This window comes from Patiria miniata, unplaced genomic scaffold, assembly GCF_015706575.1.
Source record: "Patiria miniata isolate m_02_andy unplaced genomic scaffold, ASM1570657v1 HiC_scaffold_18, whole genome shotgun sequence".
Classification (NCBI taxonomy): Eukaryota; Metazoa; Echinodermata; class Asteroidea; order Valvatida; family Asterinidae; genus Patiria; species Patiria miniata.
In genome coordinates, this window is record NW_024037056.1 from 15,759,044 (window position 1) to 15,776,037 (window position 16,994).

At 39.2% G+C, this 16,994-nt stretch overlaps 2 protein-coding genes across 4 annotated transcripts; one reads left to right on the plus strand and one right to left on the minus strand.

Moving 5' to 3' along the window:
• Positions 1–1,767: 1,767 nt before the first annotated feature.
• On the minus strand, positions 1,768–11,075 carry LOC119724863 (phosphatidylserine synthase 1-like). Its single transcript, XM_038196144.1, has 13 exons — positions 10,864–11,075; positions 10,530–10,624; positions 10,153–10,197; positions 9,869–9,987; positions 9,507–9,665; positions 8,302–8,453; positions 7,714–7,773; positions 7,504–7,585; positions 6,701–6,813; positions 5,787–5,852; positions 5,233–5,332; positions 4,170–4,232; positions 1,768–4,057 (listed from the first exon to the last, which is right to left on the minus strand). The coding sequence occupies exons 1-13, from the start codon at positions 11,067–11,069 to the stop codon at positions 3,902–3,904; spliced, it is 1,416 nt and encodes a 471-aa protein (XP_038052072.1). The 5' UTR covers positions 11,070–11,075; the 3' UTR covers positions 1,768–3,901.
• Positions 11,076–11,391: 316 nt separating this feature from the next.
• Positions 11,392–16,026, plus strand: LOC119724862 (transcription termination factor 3, mitochondrial-like). 3 transcript variants are annotated; one of them, XM_038196140.1, is made up of 6 exons: positions 11,392–11,533; positions 12,247–13,356; positions 13,902–13,994; positions 15,222–15,342; positions 15,472–15,596; positions 15,766–16,026. In XM_038196140.1, exons 2-6 carry the CDS (start codon positions 12,283–12,285, stop codon positions 15,916–15,918), a joined length of 1,566 nt encoding a protein of 521 aa, XP_038052068.1. In that variant the 5' UTR covers positions 11,392–11,533; positions 12,247–12,282; the 3' UTR covers positions 15,919–16,026. The 3 variants fall into 3 exon arrangements, with proteins under 3 accessions (XP_038052068.1, XP_038052069.1, XP_038052071.1); XM_038196141.1 differs by having other exon boundaries at positions 11,392–11,516; XM_038196143.1 differs by lacking the exon at positions 11,392–11,533 and adding an exon at positions 11,538–11,616.
• Positions 16,027–16,994: the final 968 nt, after the last annotated feature.

Here is a 16,994-nt window from a genome sequence, read left to right on the forward strand (position 1 = left end):
ATTTTCCTGCAAAAGTCAAATTTTACCCAATTGTGATAAAAATGTAAGGCTAACCCCTTACCTTTTTGATTTGCTAGAAAAGGTTTAATTTTGCCCAATTTTGATAAAAATGCAAGGCTAACCCCTTACATCCGTGGATTTCGAGAAAAAGTCAAATTTTGCCAAATTTTGATAAAAATGCAAGGCTAACCCCTTACATTCGTGAATTTCGAGAAAATGTCAAATTTTGCCCAATTTTGATAAAAATGCAAGGCTAACCCCTTACGTTTGTGAATTCCCAGCAAAAGTCAAATTTTGCCCGATTTTGATAAAAATGCAAGGCTAACCCCTTACATTTGTGAATTTCCAGAAAATGTCAAATTTTGATCAATTTCGATAAAAATGCAAGGCTAACCCCTTACCTTTTTGATTTTCCAGAAAAAGTCAAATTTTATACAATTTTGATAAAAATGCAAGGCTAACCCCTTACATTTGTGAATTTCCAGAAAATGTCAAATTTTGATCAATTTCGATAAAAATGTAAGGCTAACCCCTTACCTTTTTGATTTTCCAGAAAAAGTCAAATTTTACCCAATTATGATAAAAATGCAAGGCTAACCCCTTACATTCGTGAATTTCCAGAAAATGTCAAATTTTGATCAATTTTGATAAAAATGCAAGGCTAACCCCTTACGTTTGTGAATTCCCAGCAAAAGCCAAATTTTGCCCAATTTAGATAAAAATGCAAGGCTTACCCCTTAATTTCCCTCTCAATAGATACTCACCCTTTCTATTTCATTTCATATCATTATTTGAACGAGTATTTCTCAAACTTCAAATTGTATCCATGTTTTAGCATCATCATCGAATGAAAAACTATAGATTTTAATCACCCAAGAACTTCAATTTCAAATTTTCATCAACTTTCCAGTTTGGATGTGAAGTTATTTACAAAATTGTTTACCATTTCAAATTGTTTATCATTTCAAATGATTTATTCACATCTACAATAATACATATATTTCAAAATAATTTATCTTCAATCATTTCATACTCATAATCACATAACTTTTTTTGTTATTGTTCCAAAGTGGTGTTAACAAAGAGGATTGGTCTTTTATATGAAAACATTATTCTCCACTTTTCAAGGTGGGTAGTGAACAAAATAAAATTGATAATAAGCTCTCCCTCCCCCCCCCCCCTTCAAAAAGAAATGAACAATATTTTATGACAACAATTTCTAAGCTTTTAACGAAAAAAATTAATTGTACATAAAAATCAAAAACATTTTTTTTATTCCATGACTCTTAACCAATTTGAAGATGTGTCTCCTTGAAATATTTGTATTACCCCAGCACGCTAATATACATAATATACAAAAAAGGCCACAATTTTCTAGAAATTGGACATTCATTTTGAAAAGAGTTTCATAGTCAAATGGCACTATCTTTATTCTTATAACGTTTACGGGCATTGGTCTAGTATCCTGTCTTATTCTCAGTAACATGCAGCACCTGTCAAGGAAATGGCCACAGACTAAAATGTTACATTCAGTTTTGATCAAACTAAGCACACATATACGATATGGAATAATTTTGAATAAAACATACATGAAAAAAATTACATAACAAGTAATTCCTGATTGTAAATTTTTTAAATGTTTAAACTTTGATTAGAAATAGATTGCAGAGGGTGGACAAACACAGGTGGGTTGAGGGATATTTCGCCAAAAAAAATGTTATATTGTTTACCACAGTTTTTATAATGAAGATAAATGAAAAAGTTTCATTTTCATGTTAAACAATATTGCTTTGAAATAAATGAGATATTTAATAACTTTTCACACTGAAATTTGTCATAAATGAGGCTTCTTTAGAGTACTGTGCATAATTCAGAATGTACTGGGACTAAATCAGTCTGCAATGTTTATGTATCTGATAAGAAAGGAAATTTATTAAGAAACATTGTTTTCCTTTGATAATTAAAAAAAAACCATTACTTTTTTTAAATCTTATTTCATGTCATATTTTATTTGAAAGACACAAAGAAAGCTTTAAATTTTAAGGCTCACAAAATATTTCACATAGACCTCAACACTACATCAAAAGCCGAGAGAATTGGCATAAGCTGGATTCGAACCACCAATCTTCAGAAGTTTCAAATATCACAGCTCACTTATACAAATAGACCAAAAATATCCAGGAAGCGCATTTATCCTAACCCCGTGAGCACTTTTACTAGAAAGTATCTTGAAGCCGCCAAATCCACCAATTCTGTAATGCTAACTATCTTGGTGTCCCGAGTCCATCAGAATCCATCAGAATACACCAGTGTGGTACATATACCTCATACATACCAAACATATAGCCAAGGAGTTACACTGTTGAGATCCTGAATCCATCAAAGTCCCCAAACTGCTCAATATGGAGGTATCCTGAATCCATCAAAATCCTGCAGTACCGCTTGGCTTATTGTCCTAAATCCATCAACATCCCCCAACTTTTTCATAAATTCCTGAATCCGCTGAAATCCTCCAAAACAGGGGTGTGGATTTTCATCAGGTTAGTTGTTAACTACCTGTCTTAAGATTTCTAGCACTTTTGTTGCTTCAAACGAAAAAGAAATGCCCAAATGACAAATGATATACCCTACTTTTAAACAACTGAATGCTGATAGTTACTTTTTGTGACGAAACATCGCGACACCAACTTAACAGAAACACAATTCTAAATGTAATATCCTAAAACTTATTCCTCAATACCACAGAGCAGAACAAGTTCCCCTATTTTAAATTAACCAACCAAGCAACACGACCGGAATAATCTCAAAAAACATATTCCTCAAGTTGACAGAGCAGCACAAGTACTTATATCCTATGTTGATTCTCTACATAACTTCACTTGATACCACATGTATATAATTACGTCCATGGTTATATTATCAAAAATATATACACTAAACAATTGATTTTATACTTCATTAAATACAACTAGCTGTGTTTCATTGCCATCTTACAAATGCCACATCCATCCCAAATACTTTTAATTTAGGGTGTGGGGGGGGGGGGGGGTTGTCAAGGGGTGCATCTGCCCCCAATTGTCTCCTTACCCGAGAAATTCCAACAAAAGAGACAAAAAGGGAACAATTTAAGTAAAAGGAAAGGAAAAAAGAAAAGAGACGCAAAGTCAATACTGTCGAACCCTGATAAAAGAACAATGTAATTTTTGGTCCAGAAACTTTGTTTTTCTTTGTTTTTCATTACTGTTAATACATGGTACCTGTTATAACATGGTAATTTGTAGTCCCAAGGGCCTTATTATAAAGGTGTTCATTTTAATGTACATTGAATGTATTAAAGACTGGGAACTCTCGGAAATTGCCCTAAAACGCGGCTATATGTACATAAATACGTCCCCCCAGCACAGCCCCCCCCCCCCCTTATTTCTTTGCCCCCCCCCCAAAAAAAATGTTAAGTCTGGCACCGTTACTGCGCACAGATTAGTTAACTCAACATGAGCTAGCACAATACTCTGTAAACAGGAAAAATTGCCCATGAAGCGATTGAGTACATTATTTTCAGAGAACTGTCAGTGGCCATAATCCTTAGCCAGCTAGCCTCACAACGACATCACAATAAACTGAGAAAATATTATAGAAAACTTCTCCATATTGAAATTCCTGCTGCTAAACGCAGCACTTTTTGAAAAAAAAAAAAATTGTCTTAAATTTGACAAGGGTGTCTCTGAGAATCCTTTGTCCAGTACAAACTTTCTTGTAGCGTCTTTGAACACACATCTTAATTACTGAAAAGCACAATTGTCAAAGCGCAAAATTCAGTAACAAGTTCATTTCGTCACCTTCTACTGTCGAGTTCTCGTATTTTTCCCCCAGATAGTTCAGGTCCAATTTCGGGGTTGTGGTTTCAGTTAGGGTCACCGCCGGCCATGCCGCGGCGTCGGGTGTTGTAGCGGTGGGGGGAGGGGGGTTCCGCTCGCCCCCCGCCGGGCGAAAGCCCGTTCACCTCCTCAACGTACGAATTCTCCACCCACTTTTTGGTGTAGCGCGATTTGTCCATGTCCTGCAAAGAAACAGACGCATGTTCAAAAAAAAATGGGGGCGCGGGAAAATGTGATGTTATCAACTCAAATCATCGTTTTTGGGGGGGGGGGGGGAAGTTACGAGAAACTCACCACTTTTCCTGCTTTTCTTGTTTGTAGTACGATGCCGTACAAGCATATCAAAGTCAACAACATCTGTAAAAGATTGGCAATTTATATCTGTTTAAGACTTGCATTCCAGAGAGTAACGCCAATGAAATTATTCCAACGATTTTCAAAGAAAGTACACGCAAAATGTTACAACACGTTTGAAACAGTTAGGCGTGACTACGTAGAAAGACTGACTGTTGAAATTGTTCTGAATGATACCACAGAGGCTAGTCAATAGAAATTGTAAAATGACCATGTAATGCATTTTTTTTAAATGTAATCCTTGGAAATGCATCTTTGTGTCCCATTTAACCTTATCAGTTTGCCATTTTCATGGGTATCTTGGGGCCTTTTTGGCTTTAAGGCTAATGAAAATTTTCATATCCATGAGCAAAAGTGTGATGTCATTTCAGGCAGAAACCTCAATGTTACAGCTATTCCAGCAACAAAAGTTGCCAGAATTTTGGATATTTTTGCTATCATACTTTTTTTTGTGTGATTCGTTGTTGTGTCGGTACATGGCAGTAAGCCAATGAGCACATATTCATGAGCAAAAGTGTGATGTCATTTCAGGCAGAAACCTCAATGTTACAGCTATTCCAGCAACAAAAGTTGCCAGAATTTTGGATATTTTTGCTATCGTACATTTTTTTTTGTGATTCGTTGTTGTGTCGGTACATGGCAGTAAGCCAATGAGCACATTTTTCTCACAAATATTTTCAATAAGCAAAATTTTGGGTACACAATTTGAATAGAAAACCCTTCAACTGAACAGTGTCTTCCTGAAATGGCAACAGCTCCCTCATTGGCCAGAAACGCACGGTCATTTAAAAAAAAAGTTTAACGAAGTGCACCTTTCAATAAAATTAACCAAAAAGGGATGTCAAATATTTTTCAAACACTTTTAAGAGGAGTAGAAAGTTGCACAAAATGTGTTCCTCAGAAAAATTCACTTAAATATAAAGTTTGTCCGTCTGAAACAAAATGATGTTATTGAAATTAGCATGGAGCATTAGACAATTTAGAAGGACAAAGAATTATTTACCTGTGCTAGAAGCCAAAGCACAACGTTGCGAATTATGGTCTGGGCGAATAAATCCAGGCCGCATTTGACGCATATTAGGGACTCGATGATCGTCACCGCCCTGGAAGACAACAAGAAACAAAAAAGGGAGTCAGGTTGGCGTAGCGGTACTTTCCTCGTCTTCCACCGCTGTGACCCAGGTTCGAATCCCGCCTGGGCCAATATGTGGATTGGGTTTTCAGTCCCTACCTGATTCCGTGGGTTTTCCCCAGAATATTCTCCTGGGCTTTTCCTCCCACCTCTAAAACTGTAACTTCTTCTCATTGTCTTCTCTCCACAGGTTTCTTCAGGCTTGCGAGCTACAGTGCCTAGGGCGCTTATGAGGAATCCTTGGTTTCATTACCAGAAATGATTAATAATAATAATTAATAATAATATTACAGTCAAAGGCTTTCTCTGAATTGTATTTGTCTCGGTAACGATTCTATAAAACTGGGGAATAACGGAAAGCTGAAGAATATTTAAGACAAAGGCGTAAGATGAGGAAGAAATAAATACACGGGAAAAATACTTACGTAAAAACCCAAAGTTGGGTGCCGACTCTTTTACAGGCAGGATCTGTGACGTACGAGTAATACTGCCTGTAGTCAAGTAGACAAAAAATAAACACCCATTTTTTTCAGGAAATGTGCTAAAAGGTAGAGAACATCATTTGTAATTTGTGAATTTTTTTGTTTGAAGCAACTAAAGTGCTCAAAATCTAAAGAAGGGTGCTGAACAACTAACCTGATGAAGTTTGAGCACTGTGAATGCTGTATATTCCGAGAAAACAATGTTCTCTTTGCAAAAATGGAGGATTTTGCAGGATTGAGGCTATATCCATGGCAAAAATGTTCTGCTGATTTTGCAGGATGCACTGTGTCAAGGTCTTGGGCCAGACCTTGTGTTGTTTATGCTCGGTCATGCATAAATACAGGCCTAGATTACACTTGAAAAATCCTCCGCATTGCTCCAGGATGTCACTGGCTCTGCCTCAACATGCTGACAGTGATTGCCAGAGGATTTTGCAGGATTGAGGCAGTGGTCACCCCTCCAAGGACCACATTCAAGAAATAACGTACGATTTTGGAGGACTGCAGCTGCATGCAATTTTTTTCATGGAGGCAGTTGGAGGATTTTGCAGGATTGAGGTTGCATCCTAGCAAAAATGCCTAGGAGTTGGGGTTAAATAAAGAAACAAATTCTGCAATCTACGGTGGTTTGCAGTATTCTGGAATCCGGCGACCAGAATTCAAAGCTTTTTACCGCGGTGGTGTCACGCTCACGCGTTCTTAAAAACCGGCATGCGCGCCTTTTGATATTCCTATTGGTTGAAGGAGCCCGAAGCGCGTGTGCCCTACCTGAGCGCGACTCGTGCAAGCCTTGCGCCACCGCAGAAAACGGCTTAGGCCAGATTTGTCTATACATGAGGCAATCTAGAATTGGTTACCTGAGAACCGGCGTGACCATGAGACAGATGAGGACAATGCGAAGGATGCAGAGGGGGTGGTCCGGAGCAAACAGGAAAATGTGCTTCATGAAGAATGTGTTCAGCTCAACCAACTGAAACCAAAGTTAAAAAAAATGAAATTAAAATCAAGTTTGTACCTGTATTACTTTGTGGAGGATTTTGTAGGATTAACCCTAACCCCCTAGGCCCTTGTTGCTTACAACCATCCTCAATCCTCCAAAATCCTCCAAAATTTTTCAACTCCGCCTAAATTTTTCAAAATTGTCAGACAGTCCTGCCTCAAAATGCATTCATCCTCAATCCTCCAAAATCCTCATCCCAAAACTTTGCACTCGTGTTTAAATGAAGGATAACCAATGCCAAATCCTTCAAAATCATCAGACAGTCCTGCCTCAAAATGCATTCATCCTCAATCCTCCAAAATCCTCATGTGCTTCAATAACCATTCATCCTCAATCCTCCAGAATCCTCATTTGATTCAATCACCATTCATCCTCAATCCTCTAGAATCCTCCAAAACCGCCAGGAGGATTTTGGAGGAGTGAGGTGGGTTAGGGTTAAGGAAGGTAGAGCCCAGCCACTGTTACTTTACATGGGGCTTGATGCCACTCGAAACTTGGTAGGTACAAAGAGTGTGCCATTGGGTTCCTGCACAGTGGAGGGTTTGAAGGATTCAGGAAGTTTCTCAGCAAGAAAGATGTTAGGGTTAGTAAGTCCTACATTGAAGTTTTGCGCATCAACAATGTTCTGAGTGAAATCTTTTGGCTTTAATACAAACTTACCTGTGTAATAAAAATCATGATGTAAACCGCAATGACTCGCATGTACGAAGACTGAGGGTCGAGCCAACGCACCTGGGTCCAGCTACAAAATAGAAAAACAGAAATCAAATGAACACTGAAGGTCGGTTCATGCTTCACACAAAATTCAGTGCAAAGGGAATTCGTGAATTTTTGTGTTTCACAAAATTGCAAGTAGATTTTTCTACAAACCTTGCAGGAGTGAATTGCAGAACGGCACGCTTTAGTTTTCCTGACGTCGAACGAATATCCCTATCCAAAAGAAATATAAAACATGAAAAGGTTGAAAAACAAGCTCGAAATGATCTTGGAAGCTGCGGCCCAACTCTAGACCTGCTGTAGCCTATAAGTCATGTACATGATGTAAAAGTCTGCTCTTATAATGCACATCTACTCACGCGGTCGTGACTGTCAACTGAAAAGGATTCCCATTATTTTGTTGACATAAGTTGGTGCATGGAGCGTTTTATAGCATGTTGAACACCCAATTTGTGTGCAGTACAGTGCTAGCCCCAATGCGAAATGAGTGACCTCGTGACCCAATTTTCCACGACTGCAATAAATTGGTAGCTCTGGTCAGTGGAGACCTGAAGCACGTGTTGTTGCGCGACGGCCTAAGAGACAAGGTGATTGATTGCCAAAAAAGGCATTTTGTGAAGATTGTTACTAACCAACCAACCAACGGGGAGACACGACTACTTGTAGAGCTGCTCAGCCGCAGCTAAAATGTTATCCATCAAAATGATTCAGTTTTTTAAAGTTAGCAGAATACTGGCCTACCTGATGCTGTCCCAGTGGAAGGAAGTGATCTCCAGTTTCTTGCAGAGGTACAGGCCGAGGCAGATGCCCAGACCGTTGCAGATCAGAAAGTCTAGAAGGAGGGCGTCCCACCAGCACTCGGCGAAGTTGGGCAGGAGATGGATAAATGCAAACTAGAGAGGGAGAGACAAGACAAGAAATGACTTACAGTGTTGGGGCAATGGTAGGGGATAGTCTATACATTAGAGTTGCAATCGTCTCAAAGTCAATCACAAGTCAATCACAAGCCAATCACAAGTCTATCACAAGCCAAATCACAGGTCATTCACAAGTCAATCACAAGTCATTCACAAATGAATCACAAGTCAACCAAAAGTCAATCACAAGTCAAATCACAAGTCAATCACAAGTCAATCACAAGTCTATCACAAGTCAATCACAAGCCAATCACAAGTCTATCACAAGTCAATCACAAGTCAATCACAAGTCTATCACAAGTCAATCACAAGTCAATTACTAGCCAATCACAACTCAATCACAACTCAATTACGAGTCAGTCACAAGGCAATCACAAGGCAATCACAAGTCAATCACAAGTCAATCACAAATCAATCACAAGTCAATCACAAGTCAATCACAAGTTATTCACAATTCATTCACAAGCCAATCACAGGACAATCACAAATCAATCACAAATCAATCACAAGTCAATCACAGTCAGAGATGCCACAAATATATCAATAAACAGCCTGAAACACTACTAAAAAAACCCCTAAAACTACTCTTACCCCCTTTCAAAAATGTGTTTTCTTCATGCTTCAGGCCAAATCCAGCACTTTTAATTTGTCACATTTTTTGAAAAAAAACCCTGAATTCGAGTTAAAACCTGAAAAGTGGCATCTCTGATCACAAGTCAACCACAAATCAATCAAATACCTGGTGTAGTTGGCTCACAGCAAGAACAAGAGCGAACCTTAACCCTAACCCCCAGCATGATTTACTAGGAACCATACCCATCCTGGCAAATTCCAACACCATATGGGAAACTTCACACACATATTACTGACTCTGATTCTGGAGGTGTGCCAACCCAATGTGAACGACTGTCAGTTTAGGGGTACTGTACCCATCCTGACAGATTCCAACAAAATATGCTGTTGGGGTTTTGATGGGTTGAGTTCTTTAAATGTCCAGAGAATCCAATCAAATTATGACCCTGGCCATACCTCGGTCAGTTCCCACGTCAGGCTAAGCGTCCACAGTATGCCCCAGTGACGGATCATCATGGCTTTGACGATCCAACCGAAGAAATGGGAGAAGGCGAACCAGTCCAAGTGACTCCAGAAGCGCTCAAAAGTGATGTCTGAGCAGTTGACTGCATACTCCTGAAATAACAAACACTTGTATTACATTGTATTACATTGTATTACATTGTATTACATTGTATTACATTGTATTACATTGCATTACATTGTATTCAGTTCCATGATGAATCCACAAAACCAAACAGAGCTATGGCAATTTGGGGCAGTACAGGGAGAAACGGGCAAGGATGAGTTCAACCGAACAGCGCCCTCGCTTGACTAACCTTTTCCAGCGGCTGGTTAGCTTCAAGGTCCGGGAAGAACCAAAACATGATTTTGCGGATGTCGTCGTAATTTTGGAACAAAGCAAACACCAGGAACAGCATGTACATGACGCTGACCCCTACAAAGAAAAAAAAATGTCAAAAAAATGTAAGACTTTATACATAGATCTTTCGCATTGTATCCATCTTTGAGGGACATGCTTTTGTTCCAAAGGGATTTCCTGAGTAGACCTCAATTTTAATAGGATAGCATCACTTGTCTAAAGTATGCTGAATTTACTCACCAAATACGACTCTCCATACTGCAGGATGGGGTCTTGTGAATGGTCCTGTGCAATTGAGAAATCAATTGATATTAAAACAAAATTAGGAATCATCAATATACAAAACTTGTAGTATTTTTACCCATTTTGCCACGTTGTTTTTTAACCTGATTTTGATGGAGTGATGATGGACCTAGTCCCATAATTGTAGCTCAAATACTGGCATGACTGAACTTCCTCCGAATTTAGTGAGTCACACATTTCTGTCAGTGTCCGTAGGTGTCCAGAAGTTATCCTGTAATTTTCAGCCTCAATTTGGGGAGGAGGCCGGGGGGGGGGGGGGGGGGGGGAGCAAAATGTAAAATAAAATATTGGACCGTTTTTGTTGTCTGTCGTACCATTTGGAAAGGCCAATAAGCTGATGAGCAGAAAGAAGAAAACGACGCAGCACAAACCGTTGCGAATATTACCGTCATTATCGGTCTCACTGGTCCTGTTGAAAAAAGAAAGAGGTCCGATTAACATGTTAAATCTGATTTTGACAGACACCTTTTATGTTTTCATATGCAAAATATACCGCATATATCGGCACACTGCTTCTAAAACTTAAAACTGCACTGAAAAGGGGTGGACATGGTGAACCCCAGTGTATATAAACAGCGCCCCCACATGGCCCTTCTCGACCAACAAATTACAAACGTAAACCAGCAAATTTAACAAAGGAAAACTTACTTTGCAAACGCGAAGTAAACAGTGGCCACAAGCGCGGCCACGAGGAGGGTGAGAGTGTGGGGCTTGTAGAAAAACTCTAGGGTGATATCTTCCACACTTTGTTCGTTTATGAAGCGAAAATGGTCGCTTATTTCAGACGCCGAGCGCCTGTGGTTTCGCCTGGTCACCGCCATCTTGTACATGTGAAATACACACATGGATATCATGCGATGTGCATTGTGACGCTACCATTGCTTAATTAGGGGTGTTATTTGTAGAGTGTAATATTGCAGTATCAAAATACACTTATAAAGTTCCTAGTTTCAACAATAAAACACATAATTGTCGCTCTAAAAACTAGCTTAGTAAAAACATGGAAATTTCGAAAGTTGATAGTTGGTTTAGTTGTCAAATAAAATGAATAGCAAAGACTGAAATAAAACAAGCGTACAGAGGAGCCCCCATTTTGGATTGGTTTGATCTCAGCAATGTCGAAGGTCATACGAAATGCAACATGTGATAGTGATACACATGCATCACCGTACCGGTCGGTGACGAATTGTACTTGCACATTCATCTGCTTTTGATTGTACTTAAAAAATTTGTAGAATTCTTTTAGATGATCCTTGGTTCTTTGTGTTACCGAAATCACGCCACACGTGTTCCTTGTTCTGGTATGTTTATACACAAAGTGAGTCGAGCGCGCGTATTCAACATTTTATGGCTATCCGGTGGCCCGATTGAGCAGGTGGAATCTTTATCAACATGATCAAGGTTAAGGTGGCCAGAGTTGCAGGTTTCACTGTGACTGGGCCTGGGGCGCTAGTAGAACTCCTTTTTCAAGTTTTTTTTTGTTTTTGGTCGGTCGCACAAGTATTCCTAGGAGTTCTGGTGATCCAGTTGCTGGCTCTAAGTTCAACCTATTTAATGTATAAGGACAATAAATTTGCGCAAGTTCCAAATTTGTGCTGAACATTCCCAAACATTTTTGTACAACTATTTTTTTCTCAAAATTTGACCATTGATAATTCTCGGCCCTGCAAAAATTTAAAGGATTGGATGTGGTTGCTAGGTTCATTCCGGCCGCAGCCGCCACTGCTTTTTTTTTTTTTATCAAATCATACATTTGTAATAAGTTTTATGATCTTCCAGAAAAATGGTTTGGACGCAAAAGTATGTCAGCAAAAAAAGTCTAGAAAACTGAAGAATTCATCTTGGAAAATCTGCCTCCTCCCACTTTTCAGAAATCCTGCACGAAATTTTTTTTTTTTTTTTTAAACTTGGCCTTGCAAAAAATTGCATTACAATACATTTGTATTTGGGATGAAACTTTCAATGTGTGTTTTTGAAACGAAAAATTAACACCAAAACATTCCCTTGTATTCTGTCCTCCAATGGAAACAGGTCTGGTGAGTGAAAGATGACCCACAGCTCATCACCATGGCAACCAAGATGCTCCTGAGAAGTGGAACTTGCAACCAACTTCTTGAAGTGCTCAACGGTCCAGCTCGGTCCGTTCCAGCGTTGACAAACTGCTCAACATGCCCAAGATTCTCATTCGAGCCCACGTCCAAGCCAATCACAACCAAAGGGCGAGTCGAAAGTTCCTCTCGGAGACAAATAACAAGCGTTTCTCTCGCCTCCGGAGCAACAGGAACTGAGCATGTTGCCTCTCTGAGGTTTCACAAGGCACCGCCAAGTTTTCATCTCTGCAAAAGACTGTTGTCCGACTCGAAGACTGAAGATGGCAATGGCAAAGCTTGTTCTTCAAGCGAAGACACTGAGAAAACCGACTCTAGAAGTTTACAAGAATCCGAACAAGAACAAGAATCTGATGACTTGGACATTTTGGACAAAGATACGAAAGAGCTTTCCGAATCGTCAATCAAAATAACTGAAAGAGATTTGTTCAATAGTGAGAGTTCAGAGAGTAAACACGTGGAAAGAACTGAAACTGGTTCAGAGAACAGCTTACAACATGTTCATTCAAAAACAAGGGACGATGTTGAAAATGTTGAGGAGGTAAAAGATGAAACATCTGTTAGTTTGATAATAAGGACTAAACCTGAGCATGAATTGGATTTTATTGACGACCAAGAGGCAGTAGATATTCTCGCCCCAAGGGAGACGCCAACTGTCTTGGAGGAATTTATACAACCATATCTCCCGACCGAATCGCTAACACTGGCCACGTACGTCGACCACTCCCCAACGCTGCAGAAACTAGTCGAGCTCGGTGTCGATCTGTCCAAAGTGGAGAAGAAAGCCAAAATCGGGAACATGCTGATCAAGATGGATTTTGATAGACACATGAAAGACAAAATCATTCTTCTGCACTCCGTGGGAATGACCTCCGCGACCGGTTTAGGCCGTTTTTTGACGATCAACCCATTCTTTCTGACCGAAGATCTGGAGAACTTAAAAACGAGATTGCGGTATCTGCGATCGAAGAAGTTTTCCGAGGACGCCATCACCCAAGTGCTGAACAGGGCTCCTTACTTCTTAAGTTTCTCGGTATAAACACATCTCAGTTGATCCTGTTTTTTTCAAAAGTTATCGACAGCTCTTGTCTTTAAAATGTCAGACTGCGCGTAGATCAATTTGGTCTCAACTTTTGATCATGGAAGTTTTTCAAACTCGGTCGAAAGTGCGTTAAGAAACCAAATCTGGGTGTGGTTTATTGTTTAATCCAAAAGCGTTATCACTATTTCTATGCTGTGTGCCATAAATGGGACATTGTAAATGCTTGTACATTTGTACTTTAGAGGGTGCGCACAAATGGTATTCGTTTATGTTTTATTAATCAATTTTTTTTCTACATCAGATTCGAACCAGCCAGCCGATCCCTTTAGCTCGGTGGTCGAGTGGTAAAGACGTCTGCACTAGAAAGCAGGAGGTCGTGGGTTCGAGTCCCACCCGAGTGATTTTTTCCAACTTTCACTCGGGAGGTAACACACTGAGTAAACAGTGTTTAAACGTCGATGAAGGGCAAAGCCTAATTTGATTTATATCACCCCGACGCAAAATTCCATCTTATAATAATTTTTTCCTTGATACAGGTTGAGCGAGTGGATAGCAAGTTGGGTTTCTACCAGAAGGAGTTAAGTTTGACTGGAAATGAACTTCGAAACATCATCACAAAGACGCCAAAGGTATCCTAAGGCTGTGTCTGATATGGCTACGGCTCATCACAGTAGCACACAGGTCTATGGGATGTGGACTAGCCGCTTCCACAGGCGCATGTGTTTATTGAAAGTCATAGCCATATGGATGAGTCAGTGACTCAGTACGTCAGTTGTTGTCAAGCAATCATTAAAGGGAGTATACAACATTTGCAAACATCGAAAAATAAAACTACCAAGTTTTTACGAAATACCTTACTAGGATGTTGGTAAATGACAGTTTAAAGCATCCTGTAAAATTATGGCACCTGGTGTCGAGTCATTTTCAAGAAAATGGTATTTTTGTATACATTTCCAACGGTGGTCGGCCGACCACCGTTGGAAAAACCTAACTATTTTTCAACAACTGCTCCAAATTTACAATTTTGTTCAGTCCAAATTTTTTTTTTGCTATTGGTTACATGTTCATGAACGGGTGCAGGCCAGCTAGTCTGGTTCCCTTATCTTACAATTTTCCGACATCTATAATTGAGCCATTTTATCTTTAGTGGAGTCAGGGAACCAGACTACATAAACAGTTGTGTTTTTCTTGGTTTTTCAAGCATTTTCGAACACAAAACTTCAAACATGTCAGTTAAACAATATTTGATCTATTATACTAACCCCTCAAATAGTTCATTTCTGAAAATTACAGCAAAAGCCAATGATGTACATTCCCTTTAAAGTGACACTAGGTCCTGGAACAGCCCAATTGGGCTACAAAACGCGCTTCGAACGAGATGATGTTAATCGGCAAGAACATTTAAAAGTAGGATATAAACATCCACACAACTATCCTTTTAAAACTGGGCGTTTTTGTATTATTCCGGTATTATGCGTGCGAAAACGAATTTCGGGGTCCACTTTTGCGACCCCAAATTGGAGCTGTTTTGATGCTAGTTGTTATTTCATTCGTAAAGTGTTCGCCTTTTGCGGACGTTGAAGAAACCGTATATTTTGCATTGGTGATTGGTCACCGCTGTTCCCCAGACACGACGTGTATATCGTACACTTAAAACGACACGAAAAACGTATTTGTACTCCATCGTGTCCGATGTAAACAACCGGGTTTTTTTTTTTCGTCTTTTCTCGGGAACGGTAAGACATTAGGTTGGTTTCCTTTCAACCAGATGCTTGAAATGGGCTAAGTAAACAATCCAAATCATGAATTTTTGGGGGCTTTCAGTCAAATTGAGTTGCTTTTGTTGTTATTTTCAGTTGGTAACCTTCAAGATCCAACGAGTCAAGGAGAACATCTTCGTGTGCCGTCAACAGCTGGGGTTCACGACCTTTGAACTCAAGAACCTCATTTTGAAAGAACCAAAGCTGCTACTTCGAGGTAGGCAGTAAGGTTCTGATGAATATTCATATATCTGAATATTCAAATGATTAATACAACATATTTTATGTACACATATTTATAAAAAACTCTTTTATTTGGCTTTCTTTTTCATTTTTTTTTTATAAGGTAAAGAGAAACTCATTGGCATGTTCGACTATCTCCACAACCACATGGGCATCCCTCACAAGCAGATACTAAAGAACCCCACAGTCTTCAATGGAAGAGTCTTCAGGATGCAGGAAAGGCATCAGGTTGGCAGAGTCCACTTTCCCACTGTAGGGGAGTCACTAGCATTTCAGAATGAAGCCTTTTTCAAATGAGGGATTTTTAAGGGTTTTAAAGAATAAAAGAATTTAGCTTAGACTACACCGTCAGCATTCTTGTTAACCAAGACGTTTTACTTTTTCTGAATGTCCACAGTTTTTGAGGTTTCACGGGCGCGCTCAGTATGACCCAACCCAGCCAGGCTATGTTGCCCTTGAACGCCTCGCAAAACTACCGGATGATGTCTTCTGTCAGGAAATCGCAAAGTCGTCCAAGGAGGAGTACGACAATTTCCTAAAGACCTTATAAAACAATTTGGAATTCATAAGAGTTTTTATCAAGTCAATCACAAGTCAATCACAATTCCATCACAAGTCAATCACAAGTCAAACACAAGTCAGTCACAAGTTAGTCACAAGTCAATCACAAGTCAAACACAAGTCAATCACAAGTCGATCACAAGTCAATCACAAGTCAATCACAAGTCAATCACAAGTTAATCACAAGTCAATCTCAAGTCGATCACAAGTCAGTCACAAGTCAATCACAGGTCAATCACAAGTCAAACACAAGTTGATCACAAGTCAAACACAAGTCAATCACAAGCCAATCACTAGTCCATCACAAGTCCATCACAAGTCGATCTCAAGTCGATCACAAGTTGATCACAAGTCAAACACAAGTCAAACACAAGTCAAACACAAGTCGATCACAAGTCATTCACAAGTCGAGTATAGTCACAGTTAGCAAATTAGGGTATTCTCAAAACTTAAGATAGTGAAAACCTGCTACAGAAGAAAATAAACCTAGAGACTCTATTTTTTTGCATGATGGAAATTGTGGAGAAGTTTGTTGGCAAAAGATTTATGATATGGCTCAGTACACAAAAAAGGTCTTTTTGTGCATTTTAAATAAATTTACTTGAAATCGCTTTTTTTTTCTAGTTTTGGCTTTATAGTTCACAGTTTGTTGGACTTTGACCTAGTTTATTATATCATGTCTATTGGAAAGTGGTGTCAAAAGCCGAGTGCTGCAAGTCATGTTACTGTCATGTGATTTAGCTGATACATGTATATAAATAAAGCTGTGACCTTTGACCTTGCAATATAATTGTCTGTGTGGTAGTTATTTTAGATAAATTGGTTGGTTTGTTCGTAGTGATTGTATAGATATGTTCTGGATAAACTTTTCTGATAAACTTTTTTGTGGGTCCCTTGGCAAGTTTTCAAGTTGGTCTTTGCCCATCATAAACGAGATAAATATGTACCCATTGCTGAAAAAAGTATTTTGGGTGGACACAAATGGTGTAGCTTTCTGCACAGCACACGCACAAGACATAGTTGACATAATTGTGTAAGTATACTCCAAACTATTTTATTTGTAAT